Source organism: Plectrocnemia conspersa, unplaced genomic scaffold, assembly GCF_051122295.1.
Source record: "Plectrocnemia conspersa isolate PC_06_02 unplaced genomic scaffold, ASM5112229v1 ptg000014l, whole genome shotgun sequence".
Classification (NCBI taxonomy): domain Eukaryota; kingdom Metazoa; phylum Arthropoda; class Insecta; order Trichoptera; family Polycentropodidae; genus Plectrocnemia; species Plectrocnemia conspersa.
In genome coordinates, this window is record NW_028277178.1 from 4,069,477 (window position 1) to 4,094,279 (window position 24,803).

At 32.8% G+C, this 24,803-nt stretch overlaps 1 protein-coding gene across 2 annotated transcripts in view; it reads right to left on the reverse strand.

Annotated features, from left to right (window-relative positions):
• Positions 1-24,803, reverse strand: part of Sik2 (Salt-inducible kinase 2) — a 126,561-nt gene that overhangs the window by 49,867 nt on the left and 51,891 nt on the right. The window contains exons 3-6 of one of the 2 annotated variants that reach the window (XM_088203531.1): positions 16,096-16,159; positions 5,194-5,309; positions 4,945-5,115; positions 4,747-4,870 (exon numbers count right to left, since the gene is read on the reverse strand). In XM_088203531.1, coding sequence (XP_088059657.1) covers positions 4,747-4,870; positions 4,945-5,115; positions 5,194-5,309; positions 16,096-16,159 — 475 coding nt within the window. The remainder of the gene's footprint in view (positions 1-4,746; positions 4,871-4,944; positions 5,116-5,193; positions 5,310-16,095; positions 16,160-24,803) is intronic. The other variant, XM_088203530.1, reaches the window with a different exon arrangement.

Consider the following 24,803-nt stretch of genomic DNA (forward strand, 5'->3'; position numbering starts at 1 on the left):
ATAGCAAAATCGTATTGATTTTTGTGACAATTTTAGATTATGAAATAATAATGTATTATATATACATTCATATGAGTCAACAGATTTGATCTCATGTGTATAATAGGCTTTGAGATTGATTGTCTCTGAAGTGTAAAACAATAATTATCTGCTACATCTGTAACAGTTCTTCGTGGCGTGTTTATTTTTTAAATATCGTCATAATGTAATCCCCCATCTCACAGGGTTATAGTTCATCGTAAACAAAAACGGCCTGAATGCGTCATCGGTGCGTCTTTATCGCTCACCTTGATATTGCCCGCCGTATCCCGTTGTACAAATTTCTCGATAAAAATAAGACAATGACGCTACCGGCGGCATGGTGACGTTAATCGGAACGCGATTAGTTAACCGATCGATTGAATAAATACGTTCAGAGTAGGAAGTCGTTAGCGGGAGAAATTTTAGCGAAAACTTGATAATTCGGCGTCTTATCTCTCTCTCTCGGCTTCTTTGGGACGCTCGATTATTTCGCGGTAGGCTTTGATCCATTTTGGGATACTTTGGCGACCGGACGAGTTAAGATTGAGGCATTGTTAGCTCGAGTCGTTGGGCGTGAGTGATTAAATAATAATCGTCGAGCTATTTCCGCAGATAAAGCTTGTTTATATAACGATTGTAAATTTTAACGGCCGTTATAAAGCGATTATGGAAAGTTATCCATTCCCAAGTACGATTACTGTTAACTGGTACAATTACAAGTGAGTCCCTGTACCTACAAAGGTGACGGTACTCGAAGAAGCTTATTATATAATATCGTTTTATTTGATGTTACACTGTTAGCCCGTAAAAAATACAAGTTTTATCTTCGTAAGCAAGTGCGCTGATCAATACAAGCTTGTGTGCTGATCGCATATTTAAGCGGATTAGAAGCACTTGCAAAAAGTATTTTACAAAAGGATACGGTCGGTGCCAATTCAAAGCCAAATAGTCATTAGAATGCGCTTACAAAGATTTAAATCCGAGATTATGCATTAGCTGCTACTTTGAAACAATACAGCGAATAGGCTGACTAACGAATTTAGTCGAGATATTACAAGAACTCTTTTAAAAGCAAGAAATTTGTAAAGCTGAAATTTTAATACAAGATGGCGGATCAAAGATTCACACTTGGACGTTAAAACTAACTTCGCTCGTTAATATTTTTTATTGGGCCATTTATTAAAAATCATTATTATATTTTGATTTCTGTTTTTCAACTATTTTTACCCATTTACTATTTACTCTATTTATTTAAAAAAAAATAATAGCTGCTACTTTGAAACAATATAGCGATTAGGCTAACGAACTTAATCAAGACATTTACAAGAGCTATTTTTTTTTAAATTTTCATGTCAATTTGATTGTCGTATCTCTAAATTTTATTATATCCTATCAATTACAAAATAAAATTTAAGTAAAAATATGTTTTTTAACATTCTAATTTTATTTTAATAACTATTTTGATATGTTTCTTTCTTTCTAGGACTTTTTTTATAACAAAGTTACGATTTTTTGAATAGTCGCGATATTGAAACATGAAGGCCGAGATATTTAAAAGATCTATTTTTAGAACAAGTTTGATTACAACATAGTTAAAACTACCGCAGTTATTGTGGTTTTATAAACCACAGAAATGAAAAAAAATGTAAAAATTTTTTTTTAACATTTAATCATTTTTGACCTCTACTTTTTAACGAGATTATGTTTATTTATTTTTTATAGCCACCATTTTGATACAAGATGGCGAATCAAACATGGACGATAAAACTAAAACTGCTCATTGATATAAAAAAATATTGGGCCATTTAAAAAAATACATTTTTTTTTAATTATTACTGTATTTTGATTTCTGATATTAAACTATTTTTACCCGTTAACTATTTATTCCATTTATTTAAAAAACATACCCGTTTTTAATTTTTTTTAATAGCCGCTACTTTGAAACAATATAGCGATTAGGCTGACTAACGAATATAATCAAGACATTCACAAGAGCTATTTTTTTAAAAGTATTATGTCGATATGATTGTCGTGACCTTCAATTTTATTATATCCTATAAATTACAAAATAAAATTTAAATAAAAATATGTATTTTATATTTTAATAACGATTTTTTTAATAGTCTCTATATTGAAACACGAAGGCCTAAATATTTACAAGATAATTAAAAATAGTAAAAAAAAACTATAGCCGCCATTTTGAAACAAAATGGCAGATCAAAGATTCACACATTGACGTTTAAACGACATTGTACATTTATAATAATATAAATATTTATTTTGCAAGTAAGATGTCTGATTAATCAGGTTTTCAATGCTATTAACAAATCCAGAACTTAAAAGTTGTCTTTTGTGTTGAAAGACACTGTAGAATATAATAAATATTAAAATTTAATTAAACGAGTTCATTTAGTTATATTGAAACAAAGGCACTGAATCGCCTTTACCTAATCGATATATACCTAATAAACTATTTGAAAAGACGCTAAAAATTAAAAAAATCTTTTTTTATTATTATTTCAATATTAGATTTGTACGGTTTTATAAAAATAAAGTGTATTAAATATGCACAACCTTTAAGAAAATTTTAGTTTAAGACAAAAAACACATGTTTTCACAATTTATTTGACCACTCTCAAGCCACGAATATTTCAGCTCAACATAAAATAGAGCAACATTGTCCAAAAACATGTGTCAATTTTGCCCTCTAGAATCATCAAACTAGGTTAGTGAATAAAGTATCATTTGTTTTTGTGTTACGTAACAAATTAGGTTGCATAGCTACAGTGTTTATGATCATTTAAATGCTTCTTTTTAACACGTAACACAATAAGTTTGTAACCATTAGGGTTGAGTATCATCGAGGATCGTATGACACACATGCGGTGGAGAGTAACATTCGTGTCAAAAGTGGCACAAGGTTGTATTACATTTCGAGTGGGTTTTAGCTTTCCGTAGAGCGTGAAAATAAAAACTTTCAAGAGAGCATCTCTTTTACGTTTTATTTAACGACCTTCATAAACACGTGCCATCTTATATTCGATAAAAATATGTTAGCACACAACAATCAGCATCCACGTGAACGCGTTAACGTCATCGTATTTACGCAATTAACGGATCACGAGAGAGTTTTTACGTCGATGATTTTCACGTGGTAACAATGGAAAAAAATATATGTAGGGAAAACAATATTTGACGAGAACACTTTGTTTGGCTTTGCTATCAGTTGATAACATCATTGAAAGATTAACGAATGACGCACACGGCGACTCTTGAGGTCTCCTCGCTTTTTCACATATTCATTATGGACGTGTACACAGCCGCAGAATGTATGTGTATAACTACTGTCTCGTGCACCTAGCCATCTAATAAATTATTCCTAGCGTCCGACCAACGCGAAGCAAACTACACTGCGTGGAAGCGAGTGTCTACATAACCGTAGAAGAAGAAGAAAACGGTTTACTGTTTATCGAACGTTTAACGCAAGGCAAGAAAAAAGTCTTGACACACTTTTGTATACTACATAATTACCCATTTCGTGCGGTTCGAAACCAAAACGACCTTGCCGATGACGAATCAAACAATGGACAACTCGTCTAGAAATTCCGTTTCCGCAAACACGTATCAAACAATCAAACGACAATCAGATTGTGAGACGATCGGTTTCACTACATTAACAATGTATGTACATTATTGCAGTTAGTACGATTCCAATTTTAATTAAAGCGTTATAGTTAAAAAAAAGGCAAACTATTGATATCTACATCAGACGACAATGACTCACAACATGAACAATTTATTAATATGAATTCAGTGTGTTATGCATAAGCAGTATGAATCAATATAATTTTATATATAGATAATCTGAGTGTGAAGGTAAAACTGATTTGCTTTATCATTTTGTCTTATCGAAACACTATATTTGGTAATTAAGCTCATTCAGGTCGAGAACACCACTTTATTTATGAACCAAATTATATTGGTGAACCTGAAAACGAGTTTTTTATTCTAACGTCATATTGATGTTATTTATAAACTTCATTGAATTAATTTTTTTGAATGAGTTCATCAGTGACAACGTATAGCGTTTTATACTCATGGACGTCACTACGTCACATGGTTAAAATTTACACAATTTCCTCGAGAAACGTATTATTTTAAATGCTATCGGTTTTAATTTTTTCTCAGTTCTAGAACCCTAAAAAATATATAGTCACCCCCTCTATCGTCTTTTCTTGGTATCATTTAGAATGAACATACTATATTAACAAATAAATCCAATAATAAAACATCTCCATTCATAAGGAAAAAAATACGTAAGTGTCGTTGACCTACAAATTTATATTTAAAAGGTCACAATTTTGCAACAATGACGCAAATAGTCCACGTAAGTATATATACATGTATACACTCTTCAATGACGATAATGGCAGGTGTTAAGTGTTTTTAAAAATATATGTATTTGTCGAGTGCAATGCAAAAAAAGTGAGCCGTTATACTTTCATGTTCGTCTAACGAATCAATTTTTTAAATTAATATTATAAAAACACTTATGTATTTATATATGAAACAAGTTGAGCTAAAATATGTATGTGTTGTTACAATATATTCATACATACATAAAACTGATCGGTACGAGATTGTGTTGTTATTTATTTATTATCTTTTTCGAGGGCTCCGAGGGCCTAGGTATCAATATTAAAATGGGTTCAAAATATTGCTCACCTGAACTCATAAAGTATGGAATCCTGAAACGACCACTGAGAACCCTATCGCGGAGGCTCTGAAGAGTGGAACCGTCGAACGGTAAAGCACCACAAACTAACACATATAGCACCACCCCTAAGCTCTGCAAGGAAAAGAGAAAAATTCTCATTACGCGCTCGACGTTGATGATACTGAGGTGCTCGCGGGTATACCTACCCAAATGTCAATCTCGGGTCCCGTATACTTTTTGCCCTCGAATACCTCAGGAGCGGCATATGGAGGAGAACCGCACCACGTGGCCAAAAGTTCGCCGGCCGCATAGTAATTGCTGAATCCAAAGTCGGCTATTTTTATGTTCATGTTCGCGTCCAACAGGAGATTTTCTGCCTTCGGGGAAAAGCAAAAGGGGGCTTTAGTAAATTTAGCGATAAATTATAAATACGACTTCTTTTGGGAAGTTATTACCTTCAAGTCTCGGTGGACTATCCGCCGATCGTGGCAGTACTCAACCGCCGACAGTATCTGCCAAAACTTTCTCCTGGCAGGCTGTTCAGCCATTCTTCCGTACCGGGCGATATAATCTGAAAGAAATAACAAAATCAATTAAACATAGCAGTAGTAAGGCATCGTGAATTTAAACATTTACGCACAGGGTTTGTTTATTGCGTCACGTGGGAAATTCGCGGTACATCAACGTTCCATTTGAGCTTTACGACGACCGCGAGCAGAAAAACGCATCTCGGAAAAGTGTCCATAATGTGAAAAGTGGTGGAATGGCATTGGTTAATAAAACATTTGAAGGAGAGATGCGACGTAAAAATGTATAAGGTAATCTCGTGTCATATATTATAAATCAGCGCTACTCAAACTTTATCGCCTAGAAAAAATACGTTTTAAATGCGTGTATTTTTATTATCTTCTATTTGGGTGTGAAACTATTTTTTTCGCAATTATTTGTTAAAAGCATAATGCGACTTGTAAAACAAGTTTATTCGTCACGTCGGCGCTATTTTGGGCGGATTGTAACCAACGGATTTTTTACATATAAAAGGAGTTCTCTATACATAAAGGGCCGGCGCTAGGACAACGACTAAATGTAACACATATTTAACTTTTAAATCAAACGAAATATTTTATTTCTTCATGGTTTGTCCGGATTTTGGTGTTTCACCGTAATTTAAAAATATAATAGATATCTTTACCGATCACTCATATTAGTCATAAGATGTGCGCGTTTTATGTTTTTATTTTAAGTATTGATTGAAGTATATTCAAACTGAATTGTATTCAATAGGAGAGCGCGAAAATAATGTATTTCCGATTTCTTATACCAGATTTTTCGTGCAAAATTGAAACCACTGAGCCATGTGATATGCATGTGGTTTCAACAAGTTCGTCCACTTTGACTCATCGGTCACTCAAGACCATATCGTGGATTTTGTCGATCACTTCTGGCGTAGTCACCTCAAGTGGACGTCTCGAACAATGTTCATTACTTGCGAATGAACGATCACGCTTAAACTCATTTACACAATTGTAAACGCTGGTGCAGATGTGCCATGAATTTCATCCAGCTCGGTTTTAATGTCTTAAAGTGTATTGCCTTTCAAATGAAAATGTTTAATCACTACACGAAACTTGTTTTTTAATGATTTTTTTTATTTTCTGCGTAAAAGTGAAACCGTGTAAAACGAGCACCACGTATATCAAGTGATAGTGTATATATCATTCTATCGTACATATCAAGTCATTTATATCATTCTTTACGACTAAATGTAGTATAATTGCCACCCGTCACCATCCGATTACCAAAAAATATTTTAACCCGTTAATTAAAAATCTTTAATAATAAATTTCGAAATATTTTATTAATTAAATAAAATAAACTAATATTATAATATCCATGTTTTTTGGGTTTAAAAAAAATTATAAATTAAAAAATTGTAGTGAGCCATGTAGATGGCGTAAGCCAAGGAACTGGTGTAAGAAATAATAGACTGTGCCGTTGACAACTGATATTAAAATATTTTATAATATATAACTGCACGTGTCTTCGTGTAAGACGACCTTTTGCAATATCTCATGAAATAGAAATAGATTGCGAATATAATAGACACCCTATTGTATTCAAACGGTTGCCTCTAACGCATACAAGTACTGTCAAAGTCCGTGGAATGTGCTTGTTATATGCTACACGTGGCTAAATAGCGGCCCGCGAGCCGCATGCGGCTCTTTGGTATATTTAATGCGGCTCCTAAGTAGCGAACGCGTGGAATTAAGCTGGGGTAACAATATTTCCCAGTTCTCAAAACGGGACCCATCACTCTCCTCATATATAGAAAAATGTTGTACGTTCAAAAAATATACAACTTTTCCTCCGAAGAACTATTAATATCATCAAGGGTATATAATTTGTTTCAGAAACTACAATTTTTATGTACAAAGAAAAATTAATGAAACATGAAGATGTTTATATGAAAATAAGTATAGCGCCGAAGGCTTATAATTATTTTTAAGCCTTTTCATATAAATGCCCAATTTTTGGTATATTCAACTTTAAAATAACACTTACTCTTTGGCATTTATTATTACAGGTATAAAAATAGTGTTACTTAAAAAAGTAATAATAAAAAGTAAATAAATAAAATTAAAAAAGTAAATAAATAATTGCTCGCTCCCGGTGCGAGCGAGCTTAGGGAAAAACGGGACAAATACAGGACAAATAGTAATACGGGACTTAGTAGTGAAATACGGTGACATTCCCGTATATACGTGAAAAATGTAGTCCTAGATAAAGCAGGCACTCGTTTCTTCAGCAGTAATTATGAAATAAAAAATGCTAAGTTTAGTAGCACTTGACTTGTGGTGTTGATATCAAGAATGCACTTAATATAGAACAACGCTGGTGTACCTGCAATGTTGGGTAAAAAAATTGGTCTCATTGGCTTCTTGAAAAATGATTCTAGATTTCTCCGGTTTATACCTCTTTATTGCATAACATGAACATCTGGCAGATACATATTTTAATTGTGATGATATTGTCAAGACTTTTCGACAAATTATAAACTACATTCGAACAAATGCGAAGAATCATTGCCAGTTCGAGAATTTTCTTGAAGACTTAAACTATTAAGAGTTCCAATATATCAGGTAGTTATCAACATATAATGTACTCAATCAATTTGTTCAACTACTGAAACCTCATGTAAAATTTTCCTAAAGAAAAAACAAATCGTGCCCACAACTTGGTTACGAGATTTTATATTCCTGACTGACACAATGGAACGTTTGCAATTTTTAAACTTTGCGCTACAGAAAAAGGAGAAAAATATTTCAGATCTGGTTTAAACAATATTCAGCTACAGAAAAAGACAAACCTTTTAGAATGATCTCTTGATAAGACAATTTAATATTTTTCCCGTTTAAAAATACGATCTCTTGAGAACAGTAAGTTCTTAAAAGTGTCACGCCTGCTCTATTTTTCGGCACCCAACACGTACAGTTTCCGTATATTTAAATAATAGTTAAAAAACGAGTTAAATATCGTTTTTTCAGTGTCTATACACAAAAACAAACTGCCTGAATTACCATTAACGATATACGATTATATCAAATGAAATTTACATTTAATCTTTTAGTGTAATTAAAATCCAACCTCAATGAATATATTTATAAAGTTGGATGATACTTAATTGTTTCTGGTTATATGCCTGAATTTTTATCAAAGATATAAATTTTGTGAAAATAATTGGTCGCGTGATCAACCATTGTCGCTAACGACGCAGAAAATATCGCCACAATTATGAGTGAAAAAAAAGTGTGACGATGAATTTTTTTTAATGCAATGGTCGCAAATGCTTGCTAGACACGTTTAAAAACACATAACCGCACAAGTACCTATGTATGTACAATACGTCCAGGCGTAAATTGCGTGCCTTTCAGCTTTCTTGGAAACCTTGCCAATTAGGAACACACAAAGTCAGGATTATGCGAGATTGGAGTGATGGGATAATTGGCGAACTTTGACAGTGTCAATAATAATCCCCTTGTCAACTCACCTATACATAAGCATTCTCCGAAGGTATAGATGAATATTCATTCCATGATCGACGCCGTCCTTTTCAATTGAAAGTTAAATTAGCGATGAAAAGATACGGCTTCAAAATTTAAAAAAAAAAACGCTTTGATAGGCGTTTACTAATTTATAAATTTCAAGAGTAATATTTTTTGATAGATAAATGAACGAAGTTTAAAGGTAGGAAATATACAAACATTGTTGTGTCTGGTTAGCATATCAGGAAGATGTAATTCAATTAAGATTCGCAAAATTCTGGAGTACCATTAAAAAAGTGTCTGGTTAAAAATAAATTTGCTCAAATCATGCAATAACACCTAACCGTAATAAACGTTTTATAATATACTATAAACGTTCAAACAGATAAAGACTCACAATTAACAATTTATTAAGAAAAAAATATGAGTTTAAAACAAAGCTTTGAAAATCATATGATTATTCACAAAAAAATCAATATGCTTAAACAAATTTTATTATCGAACTAATATTCATCGCATTTTTTTGTGTAATAAAATTTGACGAGTGTGAGAAATGCGCACTAACAAAATACGCGTTAAAAGCGTAATAAATCAGTTTAACCACTTTAGCGCTCAAGCTGATGAAGTGCATTTGTTACGCTGAAGTGCGCGATTCGGAAATAAGATTTAAATACAACTCAAAATGGACCACAAACAATGACCGTTCGATGCCTTCACAAATATGAAAAAGCTATTCTATTGACAACCGCCAACGAGCCGTTGTAATGCGCTATTGTGTATCTGTGTTGCAGGATCTCCAGCTGTTCACACTATAAAATCTGTTATTTATTTTTGAAGTGCAGTGTGACACAGAACGTTCTTGATTATATTTTCTAGAATTTATTTTAAAAAGAAAGATTGTTTTGAGCCACAATGTACACGCATACAACTACAAACCGGAATCCTTATCCCGAGCGAACATTAACTGTGTATGTAAGAATCGTTCATTTTAAATTCATTTTTTTCAAACAATATTGCTAAGAATTATAGAGAGATTAAAATTAAGATTTAACGAATCTTGTTTGATATGTATCTCTGAATCGTTTTTTTTTATTATTGCAATTAAGGATGGCAAGAAATGGTTAGGACCAGTAATATATTATATATTTTTTTTATGCACCTGATAAATTAATATACCGATCCTTAATATTAGATTAAATTTATGGTATAACATATTAAATTAACCAGTACAATAAACGAGTGGTAAAATACGCTAACTATTTACTTAAAAACTGGGTTTAAATCTTATATGGACTTTAATGATTTTTAATTTCTAATCGTGTTTATTATAATTATTATATAAATTGAGAATTTCCTAATCTCAGGGATGAATATCGTAATGATTAATTAAAATCAAGCTAGGCTGACCATATAAAGTATTAGAAATTGTTCAACTCATAGTGAATATCTTTTATGTATTCAACAAAAAAAAATATATGTAGGTACATACTTAAAATGCATAAAAAAACTGCAAATTATACAGCTCTCAATAAAAAAAATGTTACTCGAGGATTAAAACAAGATCTAATCAACGAGTTTGTATATGGCACTCGGTTAATCAAATACGCTTTTAGTATATTTAAAAATCACAACACGCCACGAAAGCACTCATAAACTTTTTAATTAAATTGATTGAAATGAAATAAAAAATCTGTACGCTTCCATAAAGCGAATAATTCGTTGCGCGTTTTAACATTTTAATTTTAGCATGGCACAGTACGTGTTCCGAAATTGTAACACTTGCGAAGTAAATTTAATAATGCGAATTTTATTCGAATCGGCAAAATTTATTCGAAGCAGTTTTTCAATCCATTATGCATCGATCTGTACATACTTGTAGTGTAGTTAACGAGAAGATCAAAGAAGATACACTGCTGAGAAAGAGGCGAACATTTTGCAAGAGATGAAAGCACTCTGCAGCAGCTCGGCATCTCTTTATTGTGCAGTCGTGGCGTTATTACACGGAATTTCCTCGGCTTCATTGGAGTTTACATATCGCGATTTGCCACCGTGCTTAAACTCCTCCCGGGGAGACGGGACCTTTCATCGTAATAGAAAGTCCGAGAGCAAACATATAATTATGTATAATCTATACATTCGAAATGAAATAAAGCGTATCGTCCTCGGCAGCGGGACTTTGCAAAAGTTTGCTCGTTTAATGGCGTGCTTTAGGAAAATCTCTATATTTTCACTCTTTTCCCAATGCGAGTTCAGACCGATTCGATCGCATTGTGGTTAAAGTTGTATATTGTTCGTTCGTTGCACTCGTCGGGGATACTTTATACTTCAATGAACACCATCGAGTAGTTGATCCCTGTACAAAAAGATAAAAGCTTAAAGCTACGTACTCAATCAATAAAACATACTTAATCTGTTAAATAAGCCTCCTCAAGGGAGGTAGATCAATAGATAGATTCTACATGAAGTGTGAGTTATTACTATTATTACTATACAATTATTCATCCTTACTTATATGATACATAAACTAAGCACAAAATAACTTAAGCTTCAGACTGACAAATTTTCTTTGGCAAAGATTGAAAAACCTTTGTCAAACTAGACAAATATCTCACAAAAGTACCATCAGTGAATTATGTAAAATCGTAAGTAAAGAAAGCTCCATTCCACTTAATTACGTCGGAATCTTGAGAAGCGTGAATCGTAAGATCTTTAAGAATTAACACTTTGAATTAAATCTTATATTATAAATATACTAATTAAATTAAAATGTATCGTACTCTATCGCTACGACGCTACGCCGTTACGCTCTTTCATGTTACAATACAAATTATTTTATTTCTGCATCGTCACGGTTCCAAAAAGGTAAGCAATTTTACGACGCCAATACATCACCGTACATATATTACATAGCTGGATAATAAAAGGTGATTAATTGCGCTATTTAAAATAAAACGAACGGACATTGCGCCCATTTCATATTGTTTTATTTATTTTTCTCTCGAGAGGTCAAGGTTGTCGATCATACGAGACGCAGAACAATATTAATTTAAGTTTAAAAAACGCAAGTGCTGTAATTAACGTTATGTTCAAGGGATGATGTTATTACGCCGCCCGACAACCGTTAAATTGCCAGAGCGCCGCTTATTGCCATGTAATTAAACGCAATTACACATTTCATTAATTAAAGTTAAATATCAATGAGCCCTAATGTTTGTGTTTATTTAGATTACACGTTGAATCGTTTAAAGAGTTTAACTGACATGAGTTTTTAATTGAATAAAAATACATCAAACAAATCACTCTTATATTTTTAGACAGTTGACATTATATAATATTTAACAAAATCCCCTTTAGTAAAAGTAAAGTCTCATTAAAAGATATGATCGATTTAAAACAGTGGCCTTTTAACTTTTCACTGTAACAACTCCCTTAGGAAAGATCGTACGACCCACGTTTTCCATGATTTCAGCAACCTAAGGCAAGTCTGCTTTTTTAGGCACTGAAAAAATGCTGAATTTTACACACGCTTTTTTTATTAAACATAAAACGCTACCTCAGTGAGTGAGGGTAAAAATATGTCGGTGATATTAAATGATAATGTATCTAAAAACAGTTAAATATCATAACTTTTGGGGCCTACGCTTTTACCAAAGCTTCAGCCACATCAAACTAAATCTTGTCACATTCATGACTTTTTTGTCTTTTGGTACCGAGAACAACTTTAACTGTATCAAAAGTACATTGTTGCATTCTTTCTGAATAATTTAGATATCTCGGAAACGACAAATAACTTTTAATCTTGAACATAACAAAAGCGTATTCGTATATAATTGATTTCGCGCGATTGATATTAAATGGCTATAAACAACGAAATAGAGATACGCCACACAGAACGATAGCGCAACAATAAATATAAACATCGTGCAGGACACTAGTATTGCACAATAACCACAAACTTTCAAAAGTCAATAGTCAACAAAGGCAGAACGCTCGGTAATAGCGTTCCCAGTGGGACCGCGACGGCACGATTTTATTGCTTTTGACGTGAATTTTTGAGTTCTAGAAGTGATAATTGTTTTGCGCCCTCCTATTGACCAAAATTCGGTTTGAATACACTTTGACTAATATTTTTATATCAAAAAATAGCTATTACCTATATTTTAAAACAGTGTAATAAGCGCAGACAAACTATGGAGCAATATGCGAGATGCAACGTCTGTTTGTACTTCTTACTTAGATTATATTCCCCTAAGAAAAAATGTATTTGAATTTCATTAGTGAAGATATAACTTCACCGAAAACTACACATTCACTGCAACATTTATACATCGCATGTAAATAAATAATCATAAGAATGTTAATGTACATACATATATATATATATATATATATATATATATATATATATATATATATATATATATATATATATATATATATATATATATATATATATATATATATATATATTTATATTACTACATATGGAAAAGTTGAAATCATATAAGCTTACTAGTACCTGCCAGATAAATTATATTTTCACTAGTAAAAATAAATACTGGTAAAAATATATTTTGATACGATTTCACTAAAATGACATATTTAAAAAATATTTTCGGTATAGATACGACTGTTTTTTATTTTAATTTTCTATAATGTATAACCCGAGAATTTCTAGTTTAGAACCAGGGACGTCATTTCAATTTTTTTACGGTGGGGGCAAAAGTTGGTCATTCGGTGTTTTTTTTTTATATATTTCAAGTTTACTAAGTTACGTAGTATTTCATTAAATGACATGCATTTTTCTAGCGAAATTCAAGGGGGGGAGGCTAATGCCCTCCCCTGCTACAACTCGGTAAATCATATTAAGAGGTATTGGGGAAACTGGGGAGAAATGCAAAAGTAATCATTTAAAATCTGCAGACGACAATGAGGTCAGCGGACACCCAGAATTGCACAATAGCCACACAAAAACAATTAATTACCATGGAAATGTTTTCAACCGTTTTATTTATAAGCTTCAAAACTCGTCTAAAATATAAACCATAATGGCCTCACATAAAATAAGCAATGTTCTAATTAGTCTGTAATTATCGTGCGGCACTTTGAAACCAGTTTTCTCTTAAGGGGTTTTTTTGTAATTGGAGCTAAAAACTTATACGATTTATTCCCAAGTTGCTCGATTTTTATACGTTCGAGCTTTCTCGAAGGACCATCACAAAAATTACAAAATATTTGACACTAAGCACTCGATGAATTTTTAAGACGTACATTTTGTTTATGTTTATTTGACAAGGTTAAATTTTAATGATAGTTAATTTTTAACTATATTTTCATTGGCGATGTCGTTATAGAAATTGAGCTTATTTACACAGAATTTTCGGTAATTAGCTATTCAAAAAACCATAATTTTATTTCACATAAGCTCTCAAATAATGGTTTGAATTCGGAAATGAATGTGAATTTATATTTAGCTCTTTATATATTTTCAAATGAATGGATAATAAAGCCATAATAAAATATTGTATTGAACTGGATGAAAAATTCTAGTCAAATGAAAATAACGCCTTTGAAAGGGATTCAAATGGTATTCAATTATTTAATGAAAAGTTGTAGTACAGGAAAAAAATTCTTACACGTTATTATCGAATACCTTTGAATTATATCCCTTTCACTTTTTACAAAAGATTTCCCTACAAATATATTTAATACTAATTAAATTTGATAAATGAATTCGCGCCTCTAAAATGGGAAACAATTTTTTCCTATAAATTATATAAATAAGACTTGACGCAAATACGTGCTAAAAGCACAAGTGGTCGTGGCGATAAGAGATTCGAATGAATTAAGTAACTGCGTTCATAAATGGACCATAAACAATTTTTAACTCTAGCTGTTCAAACTACAACGGTTAGCGAATTCCCAATATACACGCGTTAGAGCGCCACAGTGACGTCACGATGACGTTTCATGCCGGCACCTAAATCAGTTTCACAAATACTCACAGGCGTCGCTTCATACGCCGCTGCGATCGCGGGATCAGTTGGTCATAGATTGGATGATGCTGGACAATTACAAGATATACCGAAATGGGAACAAATCAATACAATATCATTAAAAAAGGTTAGGTTGTTTGGTTCTATAGTAATAGTCGGCGCGAGCGGCAGCGAGGCGCCTCTAAGACGATGCTAGAAAAAGACGCGAGATGTGTACGTCGATATGGCGCCCTAATGCATGCTTTATGGGAATGCGCCAACGGTTACGCAAAAGAATTAAAATAACAAATATTTTTCCATATCTAGGCATCGAGAGATTCAAACACTACCAGCGTATATAAGCGCCTATGTAACACTCCTATCAAGAACTTACACGCCGAGCATCGACTGAGACTTGGAAAGAGCGAGGAAGCAGCTGCTTCCCACTTCACGTCAATTATACTCCTGCTACATAGTCCAAAATCTACTTTTTAATGTATTATAAGTACTATATTTTATATATTTTTTATCAAAATACCGCAGGATAATATATGTAGGGCAAGTTCATACATCAAGTCCACGTCAACCGAGTTGTTTAATATATCGAAGAGCGTTATTTAAGTCACACTCGAATGGCAAAGGTCGCGTCGGAAAATCGGAAAAGCTCGATGAGAGCTATTCGCGTGATAAAAAAGCTCATAATTTTTTACGATGCAATTTTTCACGTGACGCCAATAAGCCTACCTGATTGCGGGCACGTAGGCGTCGTTATTAATAGATTTTTATTTAATCATACTTGATCATATTTCAAAAAAATATATATATTATTCTGATGAAGTAATAAAATAACTTCCAATGAGTCCATGACCTACGGTATATTCGCTAAATACGCGAATCGCTCACGTAATAAGAAGGCGACACAGAAACGCCGAAATAACTAATTTATGTATGCAAATGAGACGAGCTTTACCTTGAATGACCCTCAGGGCCGGCTATATCGACAAACTTGGAAGTTTATCGTTTGACGTAATACGTATGCACATTACCACAGAATTTGCGTCTACTTGTATTTATACAAATAATGTAGCGTGCGGCGTTTCAAGATCGCTACGAAGAGGATGAGCTGTGGAAGGGAAGGTATGACGTCATAGCCTCGAGCCAGTGGTGTGAAATCGGCGAGGGTGGGCTGACTGTCAAGGTCCCCCGCCGCCTCTCTCTCTCTCGTTGTAATCCACCAGGGTTAACAAACTATATTAGCAGAGGAGCCATTGAGAGGCTGGCTACCCCTAATATGCAAACGCTGAGAGAAATAATGTAAAAATAAGGAAAAAAATCTCACCGAATATCTCTCCCTGGCTCGCGTACTCCGACACTATGTATATCATGTTTTTAGTCTCCATGACCTGCAAAAACAGAAAAAATATATAGTTTCAATGCACAAAACACACAATGCAAGTTAATATTTCCATTTATCGAACTGTATACTAAGCCTACACATACATACGTACATATGCAACTAATAAATCCATGACTTGAGAAAATAAATCTAGAAAATCTTATTTTTTAAAGTCGACAATTGCGAAGTTAATAAATTTACACTTAATGCTATCGTAATGTAGCAATAATAATTCCAAATAAAAAGTTTTAATACTACATATACATTTTATTTCATTACTAATGCAATTAGTGACGTACTTATTCTATTTTTGAACTTTTATTCGAACACTCGAGCGTAGGATAATAATTTAAACTCTAAATATAAATATAGTATATATATATATTTAGAGTATATAAAAGAGTACATAAAAATGTATTCAATATAACTAACCTATCGCAGCAATGTAATAAAATAAAGAATAGAGTTTTACGAAGTATAACATATAAAACCATAATAAAAATAATAATTATGCTGTTATTTACATTCTTAAAAAAATCATATGTATAATTATGCGTTTAAAATTATAATAACCATATTATGTTATATGGTTATGATTCTGTAGTCATCGCGCATCAAAACATATTGCGTCAGAGTCAGCGCGTTCTATAATTTCTCAAACTATGCGTCCGTATTATATTATTTTTAATATGATAATATTTGCATACATACAAACTTGATTATAAAATTTAAGTATTATATTAATTAATTTTGTAATAAGTCAAAAAATACAAATAGTATACGGATCAGATTTATTTATATTCTGCATAATAGAACTTCTCAAATCTCTAATCTTATTGAACAATGATTATATTGTGATAAAATCAGTTCGGCACGGCCAGAACGAAAATAAAACACGCGCGTCCGGAACGAAGCGGCACAGTCGCCCAACAATGGGCTCATGAATGAGATTAAAAATAACCGTTCAGAAACTATATAATAAACAGAAGAAAACATTCGAATTATTCAGACGCAAAAATAGACACGCGACACACGGAAATAGACCATCTTTTTGAGAGAGACGCACGCGCGTCAGGATCATCTCACACAATGGCTGCGAATAATAAAGCAACTACGTACGAGCACATTCTTTCATTCTTACAGATGCAAACTCACTATATTTAGATCGCGCGTGCCTATGTTTGCGATGATAACAACAGATGCTTGCAAATTGTCGAATGCGACACTCGTAACGGCGATATTAAAAGTGCTTCTCGTTCTTCCTTCCGACAGGCTAACACGAAAAGAAAATTATTTCACATTCGAGTCACACTTTTGAATCTGAATACAACCATCCATATTATATATTACAATCTTATCCACAATGAGGCACCTTTTGAACAAACTATTTTTAGAAAGGATTTTTTATTCGTGTTCAATATTAAAACAAAGCATTATCAGTACGACACGCTGTTCAAAATGTGTTAAAACGGCTCAGTTAATACAACGCATACATTTTTAGATTTTATAGCGAGTCACCGCTCGTTCACACTAAGACGGCAAGGCACTATTTAATTGCTTTTTAACTGAGAAGTGAGAATTTTCCCACTCTATTAAAAACAAATCTTGTTTGTGGCGGTTTCAAAAATAATAATTTAGTATCTGTTTGGCTTAACAAAACATTAGAAATCAGCTTTTAAAAACATCCAGAGTTGCACAACACTAAAAAGCCATCAATAACCATTTATTTATAAAATTCGACACATCTAAAAAAATACAAATAAATATGCGTTGTAATTATAGAACGGTCACCCAACGTGGGAGCAGCCTTAAAATTTTTTTACTAAAGGTTTTTTGAGATGAAAATAACGCGACTCGCTTTTTATTTATTAATTTGTCTTATCTTCAATACGTTCGAGAATCCTTTTAGGACCCTTATAAAATATGTGACACTCAGTCACTATACCAATCACTTTAAAATCACCACTCGCTCGATAAAGACCCATAGACCGACCACTAGACCAAAAAACAAAGAAAATCAAAGCCTTTTGGGCATTTAACACTCAAGGACGTCATTTGGGGGGGGGGGGGCAGATATAATCATTTGTTCCGCTTCTTAATTTGGCCAGGAAAATGCATGTCATTCAATGTAATACTATGAATTTTAATGAAGTCGAAATACTAAAAAACGACCACTGCCGAGCAAAATTTTGCCCCCCCTCTCCTGTAAAAAGCTGAAATGACGTCTCTGATTCTAAAGCAGATCGGGTTATCCCTCAAAGAAAATCTAAAAAAAATATGACTTTTCAGTAAAATAATATCGGAATACATTTTCACCGATAGACATATATTTTTACTAGTGAAAATATCATTTATCTGGCATATGCTACTACAATACATACATTAATTTACTTACCTATCATTATTTATTTACATGTGATGGTATAAATGTGTATTTTTCAGTGTAGTTATATTTTCACTAGTAGATTACAAATACATTTTCACCAGTGGATGTATATTTCTACTAGCAAAAATATACGAATAAACGAATTTTAAATAATGCTGCACTAAAATATCTATAACGATGAGAAAAGTACATATGCTGTTTAGGATAAGACAGGGGATGAAATTTGCTCCTCCTTAAAATTTTGCCAGATCATTGCGTGTCATTTAATGAAATCGAAATATTGAAAAAACGACCACTGACTGGCCAACTTTTTTCCCCCCTGCACAAATATATAATCACGTTCTTGTTAACACTGCCGCCCGATACTGACACCTGTATTTTTCTGTACACATTTTGATAAAATATATATTTTGTTGAATAAACTATTTTCAAACACCTCTTTCGGGGTTTCAATTATCGATCCTGTTTCCTTCAAATCTCACTTCTCGGAAGTCGTAAAAACGTGACATCGCCGTTATAATGGAAAAGCCCAATTACCGATTGTTAACACAATCTTGCGAACGGGTCATTTTTATTTTTTGTGATTTGTCTTTTTCTAAGAAGTGCGATATTTTGCGTTTTATTAAACGCGATTTTTTACGCATTAAAAACACACATAGTCCAATAGGATTATATATGTGTTTCTAATGCTTTTTTTCAATGAGAATTTCACTTCAAAGAACTCGTAAAGTCTTTCCGTGGCCGTTGTAATGAGAACGATCGGTTAAAAACCGCTACGTGTTACTAAAAGAGGTTATAAGTCTAAAATTGAGTCGGAAAAACTGAGAAAAACACTTGATCCGACGAAATAAGATCAAACTAATTTTTAACTAAAAAAATTAAAAATGTGTGACCTTTGGTGCTTTGTATTAGCGGTTCAAAATACGGTTCAATATAAAGTCAAGATCTACGGTTGCATGGCAGCATTAAAAGTAGAAATCATATTTATGTGTGCGGGTCACATAAATAGTTCTAATGTTTCTATACAAAACAACGCTCCTTACCGAAATTTAGAGGTTAATTAACAGAAAAATTGTAGTTGTGTTGAAGAAAATTTCTTCGGCTTATATGCAATTATTTAATGATCAGACAGAATGGGATGCATCTGTAATTTAAGCCATAAAAGAGAGCATTACAATTTTTAAGACATTTGTTAAATTTACATACTTGCAGACATACATCTTTACATAGTATACAATAAGACATGAATTTACATTTAAGCTTATCTCGCCGAAAAATACGATGTAAATATTTGAGGTTATATTATGCATGTCCTTAGCTATTTTTAATACATATACATTGAAGATTTTGTTCAAAATATAATACATTACAGTATTATTCAGTTGTAATTTTTTTGTTGATAATCTAAAATATGTACATTAAATTTAAAAATACTTCACCGTTCCTGAACGGGGTGCAACTGTACCCCAAAAATATTATTTTCATTATCGTTTGTTAGATGTTATTATTTTAAAACATAAAAAAAGTTTTTAAAAAACATATTTGAGAAAACATATTTTTTTTACAATTAGTAATTAACTAAGTTTCGTTCTGTTTTTAATTATTTATATTTTATTTTCTACAAAAAAGCACGTTTTGGCCAGTGCTTTAGCTTGCTCATAGTGAAATTAAATTTATTAAAAATGAGAATATACATGTATTTAACAAAAAATATTAATGTGGAAGAGCTTTGCTTTTAACAAGACGGCGCAACATGCCACAGAGCGCGCGCCAGAATCATTCGATTAGCGCATAATTTCGCGTAATGGACCTGTGTATTGGCTTCAAAAATTGTGTGATTTAAGACCTTTGGATTTTTTGTGGGGGATCTGAAGTCACTAGACTACGCCGATAAACCAGAGATGATGGACGACTTGTAAGCCAACATTCGCCGCGTTATTGCTGATATACGGCCTCAGCTATTCAAAGCCAGCCGCAGCGACCATATCATATTTAAACACTATTAGCATAAAAGTATCTTTCCAATAAAGCCAATACCTTGGCCATTACCACGATTTTTGTATGTTTTATTTCATTTTAAAGTTCTATACCTCAAAAAAAACACACTTTATAATAGTTGATAAATGAATCAATTCGTTATTGAGCAACGAGAATAAATATAAAAACAGCTCCAATTTTTGGTGAACTCATATGGTATTAATATGAAGCATTTTAGATTATCACTATTAGATAGATTATGTATAAATATAAATGTTAGAATTACTTTTGTTTCTGTGATGTATTCTATGGCATATCAACTGCTTGCTCATTTTGATAGCATTTCAAACCAATGATTGATATTACGTTAAAGTTACAAAGCCAAAAGATCGTTTACCCCGTTCGCCGAGACGAAGTTAATCCGTTTTATTTTCGACAGTACAATTCGCCCCACGTACCGAATTTGTCTGACGAAAAAGTAAAACAGCCATCGTCGGATTACTCTCGAAAGTTTAGAAGACGTTTCAAAAAACATTCCGAAACACGACTCGGCGCAAACTTTGAGATATTTACAAAATACAAAATAATCCGAAAACAACCATTGTACGGTTCGAAAGAGTTCTCGGCGGATCCAAATAAAAGGCGAAAAATTTTCGAAGACTCGCACCGCATAATATTGCACGCCTGAGAGCCGAAGTTTGAGCACCAACCACCCGCGATTTAAATACACAATTATTGAAATTTCCACCCGAGCTTGCGCCAGACGTAGTCGGCAATATCGCGAATTTTCATATTACACTGGCAGCATTACCATACATACACACACATACATACATACATACAGAATAAATCGCACGTCAAAAACATTCTAATTGCGTTATTTAACGCGCAAATAAATTACTCGAGAGAGAAGACTAACGATCGCGAAAACAGGAAAAAACGTAAGACACGCACGTAATCGCCCGAAGACCTTATATCCCTTTTATTTTTTGCTAAACGAAAGCTCGATCGTGAATCGGTCCCGCGAGACCGGATTTGAGTCGGCTTGGACAAAGGGGATAAGAAAGTTTAACGCCAATCGGGAGCTTTGTTCAATTTCCACTTAAATAATTTACATTCAATGTATCAATTCTTGCGCGCATACATTTATTATTGTCGAACGTAAATCAATAGAGAATAATCAATAAAACCTCCAAGGAAAGCTCCAGTGTTTCTCAAAATATGATTAGTTAAATATATCATTGTCAAAAAAAGAAAATAATAAAAACTCATTACAATTTTTAAATTGTCATTTCGATCCGCCTCTTCGGTCATTCGTTATCGTTCAACACGAGCAATTTGAGCGCCAAGGGCGCATTTTCACATTATTGCGACCCTTTTTGGGTGAGGCAAAAAAAGAAAAGTCCCACCCCACGCATCGAAGACCGTCACGTCTGTTTTAAAAGCCTACCAGTTGAATATATGGACGCACCTTTGACCTTTCCCGAGTACTTACGACCGATTCCAATTTCGTTCCAATCTTATTTTATGCAACGTATTATCATTCAGACGAACGACTCGCGGTCCGAATAGCAAAATTGAAACAGAGAGCAAAATTAATCGAGTTTTAAAGCGTAGAAATGTTCTCTCTGCTATTATATTAGTACAGGAGCAGGGGCGACCTTCAAGGCGAATGTTATAAAAGAGCGAAATAAAGTATTTTCAAATACTTGCGAAATTTAAATAATTTATATTTTATATCTATACACTGCATAAAAAATATGTCTTGTCTTCAAATAAGGTTTTATGGGATACAACTGGGTTTGATCTTGATAGCTTGTGTCAAATAATGGCGAAGTAAAACCGAACAAAACACAAAGCAAGTGTTAATCTTAGTTATTCAGAAATATCGTTTTGCAAATGAAACAATAAAATGCTGTTTTTTTTATTCTTAATAAATTATACAAAAAAATAATTGCTTTAGACTACTTCTCCTTCAAATTGTTTATACCTTCTTTGTAAATATTCTGGTATTGAAATCAAAATAATCACTTACATAAAATAATTTCAGTGTTTAAGATGTCGAATTCATTAATTCAACCACTTTTCTATTCATAATTGGAGAGGTTAAATTTATGTTTTGTGATAAAGGATTTTAAGTCTAATAAAAAAATGGGCTTCTTTGGTAAAATGGCACACCATCGTGAGAAAACTTTTAACAGCTTAAGTCACAAGGTACACGCTATAAATAAAAAATGATCAAATTTATAAAACAATCCTTGAGATTGATTAAAACTTTATTTTTTCGACTTAATATTCAGGAAAATGATTTTAATTGCATTTGAAATATATTCAACTTGCATTAAAAGGTCCACGATAATCCGCATGCACACAAATAATTACAATATTACCAAATGCCACAAGGCCGACGATTACGTACATTCATACATAGGTAATAATTCTGGCGAACATCGCGTGACGAAAGACATCCGCTTTTCTAGATTTTCCCGACCGCGAGCACTGCTGCTCCGGCTGGCAGCGCATCTTTGGTTTTATATGCAAGATAAACAGGTGAACCTGGCAACACACGACGGGTAGCTAACGTCACGGACAAACAAACGGAGCAATTTATTTCCAACGATCGCCGGCTCATGGTTGAATAAATATTTGAGGAAAAACACCACTTACCTTGCGGTAGTAGCCAGCGCCCATTTCACTAACGCGATTGTGTGTTACACATATGTTTATTTATACATATATTATCAACCGTATACAAATCGTTACAGTGCATAATCGATCAATCAATGGTTGAATCGAAGGAGCTTTATTTATTTAACCTTATAAAAAATAATAATTATTAAAAAAATGTTTATGTCTACAAATTTCCAAATAAATGGGTTGTATATTTATTTATTGCGAATCTGACTACCATGACTTAAGAAGTTTTCTCAATGTGGCATGATGACCTATATATGTTACAGTGAATGTGTGCCAATGAAAATATATTTTCACTGCCATTCAAGTGAAATCATATTGAGATACATGTTTACTGGTAGATATATATTTCTACTTGTGAAAATATGATTTATCTGGCAGGTGCTAGTTCAATTATATGCTGCTTTAAAGTGGCATTAGACAGGCGTGAAACTGACAGTTGTGAACGCCATTAGCAATTTTTTTTCAAAAATAGTTGTAGGACGACACATCACATGTTAAGCCTAAAATGAAAATACAACTTCACTGTAACAGTTGCAAAACATGTATTTACTGTTCAAACCCAAACCTATCTCAACTTAAAGAGTGCTGAAATTACCTATATTTTTTGAACTTTAATTAGGTAAGGTTTGGATTTACGCATTGAATGAACGTTTCTCATCTGACAAATTGAGTTTCATAAACATTTTAATGCAACATATAATTTTACTAGTAAAAATTCTTATTTACCGGTGAAAATGTATTCAAATACGATTACACTACAACAGTAAGATAAATTATGTCAAACTAGTAAAAATATACGTTAACTAAAAAATACACATTCACTCTAACGTATATTATGTTATATAGATAAATTTTGAAACGCTTAACATAATATAGCTTACAATAATAATGCAATATTCCGCTTGGTGAACTTTCCTAATGCCCATATTTTTTTGCTAATAATGTATGTTTTTTCTTAATCAGTAAACAAAGAAAAGATAATGAAAGTGTACCAAATTAATATGATCAACGCCGGAAGGATTGACTGATATACTTAAAGTTATTTTATGAAAAACACAATAATAATTGTAAGCTGTAATAATAGTTTATAGTTAATAAGATAGATTCAGTCGCACGCATTAGACTAACGTGTGCCATTTTACATTTTCCTCAATTATAATTGTATTTTTATTTAATATATTAATTATTACTAATCAGTATTTTTTTAAATCGTATGTATAAATAAATATATATTATTAATGTTGATTTTGTATGATCCTGACATAAGTAAATAACAAAAAAAATGTTATGTAGAAACCAAACAAAAAAATCTAGACGCTTCTGAATACACATGTCACAGTTTTTCTTTCGCAAACAAAAATATTTATCAGCCAAGACTCGGTTTTTCATTAAGCGGGCTGGTCTTGAACACAATGAACGCGTTACGCCGCACAGGTATACGTAGGCAGGCACGCCTAATCCCCGAATAGATAGGATCATTTATCAAATCGGAAAATTTTGGCGGCTTCTCTTGTGTACGTAGAAAAAGAGAGAGAGGGAGAGAGAAAAGCTGACTCAGGCTCTAATAATAATGCCCAAAGTCCGACGAATG